This window comes from Austrofundulus limnaeus, unplaced genomic scaffold (genome assembly GCF_001266775.1).
Source record: "Austrofundulus limnaeus strain Quisiro unplaced genomic scaffold, Austrofundulus_limnaeus-1.0 Scaffold608, whole genome shotgun sequence".
NCBI classification, from domain to species: Eukaryota; Metazoa; Chordata; class Actinopteri; order Cyprinodontiformes; family Rivulidae; genus Austrofundulus; species Austrofundulus limnaeus.
Genome location: NW_013953010.1, coordinates 57229 through 60468, shown reverse-complemented (window position 1 = coordinate 60468; position 3240 = coordinate 57229). Strand labels below are relative to the sequence as shown.

The 3240-nt window shown below is 37.7% G+C and overlaps 1 protein-coding gene across 1 annotated transcript in view; it reads left to right on the top strand.

Moving 5' to 3' along the window:
* Positions 1 to 2351: 2351 nt before the first annotated feature.
* LOC106531227 (kinesin-like protein KIF2A) overlaps positions 2352 to 3240 on the top strand; it is a gene marked incomplete at its 3' end in the record, with an annotated part of 57304 nt that continues 56415 nt past the window's right edge. The window contains 1 exon segment of the mRNA XM_014027017.1: positions 2352 to 2796. Within this exon segment, the coding sequence (XP_013882471.1) occupies positions 2628 to 2796 (169 nt within the window).

The window sequence follows — 3240 nt, the reverse complement described above, 5'->3', positions numbered from 1 at the left end:
CTATAGTCACACATTCAAACATGTTGTCCATGACAGTTGACATTGTTTCGATCAACTTATAATTAATCTTCTTGTCAACATACAGTATAAAGCTACTCCCCCTCCATTTTTGTTTTCTCTGTTCTTACAAACCATTTCATAACCATTGATTTCAAAGTCTATGCCCTTATCACTATTGAGCCAAGTTTCTGATAAGGCAATAACATTGAAGGTCTGTGAAAGTTGTTGGAGGTATTGTTTGATGCTGTCAAAGTTTGCATAAAGGCTTCTGCTATTAAAGTGAGTTATTGACAGCTTTTGTTCCGTTTTAATCCTGTTGTTGAACTGATCATCGCTGTAATAGTGACAACTATCATTGATGACATTATAGAAGTTGTTATCAGGATCAATGTCATTTTCAATATCTTGCTGATGATAGTTTCTGTGTTGGAATACGGGTAGCTCTATATCCTCATAGGCCGCGATCTGTTGCATGTTTCTCTTTCAGAAGTGAACGTCAGCTATGTCTGGCTGTCTGTCAGTTTATATTAAAAGTTATCTTTGCTTCTTCAAAGAGAAAAGGACAATAAATGGTGTTTCAAAGTGTTTTTATAGATGTTTTACAGATGTTTTGTTGACTATTTAGCATCAAACAGTGGTTAAGCAACAATTATCTACAACTTAACTCTGATAAAACAGAAACTCTGATTGTTGCATCAGAAAACAAGGTTGCTCAGACTGAAGAGTTTGTTGGTGTCTTAGGTCCACCAGTTCAGTCCAGCCTCAGAAACTTGGTGTCATTTTTGATTCTGCAGTGTCTGAAACAACAAACAAAACAACTGACCAGGAACTGTTAATTTCTTCTTTGGAACATCTCAAAACTGAAACATTTCCTGTGAAAAGCTGAACTTGAAGTGGTCGTTCATGCATTTATTTCTTCTGGTTTGGACCATTGTAACAGCCTGTTCACATGTTTAAACAAGAAGGAGTTGGACCGTCTTCAGGTTGTCCAGAACCCGGCTGCTCGACTGTTAACTAACTGTTAACTAACTGTTAACTAACTGTTAACTAACTGTTAACTAACATAAACAAACGTGATCACATCACACCTGTTGTGGCTCCTCTTCACTGGTTCCCAGTTCATTTTAGAATTCATTTTGAAATTCTGGTTTTAACTTTTAGAGCCTCACATGGTCAAACCCATCATAAATGTCAGATTTGATCCAGCTTCACACCGTCTGACAGTCTGAGGTCATCAGGTCAGATGTTGTTGGTGGGACCACACACAGTTTAAACCCAGAGGGGATCGGGCTTTAAGCAGTGTCACCTCAGCTCTGGAAAGCACTGCCCCAACTTAATATTATTAATTAAATTAAATAAATTATTATTATTAACTTATCCACAGCCTTGATTCTACTGATGCTTTTAAAAACATCTGAAAACTTTCTTTTACAAACTGTGTCTTTTTTTACTTCTTGTATTCTTGTATGAGTGTAATGCTGTGGTGAAGTTTTAATTTACTGTTTTACTTTCTTGTTTTTATTGTTTTATGTGAAGCGTGTTGTGATTTTATGTCTATGAAAGGGGCTATATAAATAAACTTTACTTACATACTTACTATTTTATATTAAGAAACTTTTTAAGTGCAGTACTTCAGTGAAGTGATCCTGCATCGCCACCCTGCCCAGAGCTTTTGCCCCCTGGAAAATTTTCTAGATGCACCACTGGTCTGAACCCCAATTTTATGTCATTTTAAGGAGGAAGTTTTGATGTCATTATAAAGAAAAAACTTCAGATAGTAGCCTATTTGAATATTGAGATTTCACAGCCAAAAGAAACCAAACTTTACTAACTCACAGGGAAATGCTTCAACATTTAGTTTTATGATTATATTTCAGACAGTTCATTCAAATGATACATTAATAAGGCTTTTATTCAGTATGTTTTGACAAAATGCAATTTTTGCAAACATTTTAATCAAAACACATTTGCCTTTTACTTCGATGTCCCACTTTTACACTTAATCCTCATTTCAATATGATGAGTCCCGTCATAATGAAATGAGGATTAAGTCAAATTAGGTCAAAATGACCTAATTACATTTTCATATTCTTGTCTTTAAAAGCTACATTTTGATACCTGGATCATTCTGATATCATCATTAAATCCATATATATGACTTAATTTGTCTTGTTGGTTATTATACATTACTGTTTAGTCTGAATCCTGATTTTATATAAATTTATTGAGTCATGTTTGATATTAATGAGTGTAAACCTCAAATATTATTTTATACACTAATATTTCCCAGTTGGAAACAAAAACTTTGCTCACAGGGAAAATGTAAAAATTTGAAGACATTTTTCCTCAAAATCAAGTTTTTGTTGCTACTGCTAAAAAAATGCTTCAACATTTAGTTTTATGATTATATTTCAGAGTTCATTCAAATAATACATTCATAAGGCTTTAATTCATTATACTTTGACAAAATGTAATTTTACACATGTTTAAATCTAAACCTTATATCTGCCTGTTTGTTTACTTTTAGACTTATGTTCATTTCGGTGTGACGTCACACATATAAAGATATATTTCCAACAGATAAACTAAAGATGCTTCTGAGCAGTTTGTAGAGACAGCGGCCGCGCATGCGCAGCTCCGCCTGTCCTCCTGCAGCTGACCGTCACAGACCAGTCTTCCCAGTGCCACAGTCACATCCTGGACTGGGCGGTGAAATAAAGAGCAGGCGGGAAGCGATGGCCGCTGTTTTCGGGAAGATCTTCGTGGGTGTTTATGTGGAGATCAAACGGAGCGACGGTACGTCCTGTTTCCTCTGAAGCCTCGAGCTAACCGCTACATGCCTCTGCTGCTGCGGTGTGACCGGATGTAGGGATTCAAACCAGCACCCCGTGAAGTCGTGTGTGCTGTGCTCCGTGAAGCACCCACAGCAGCCGGGCCGGTCCACACCTGCCCTGCCTCCTGCTGTGCATCACGGGATAAAGACTGGGCTGGTACCGGTACCGGTCTGAGCTGCAGCACCCTGCCGGCTCTGGCCTCACCCATCAGTGTGACGTCACTGCAGCAGATCTGTGCAAAAACTGCTTTCTGATGAAGATGATGGTGGTGATGATGATGATGATGATGATGATGGTGGTGATGATGATGATGATAGTAGTGATGATGATGATGATGGTAGTGATGATGATGATGGTGGTGATGATGATGATGATGGTGGTGATGATGATGATGATGATGATGATG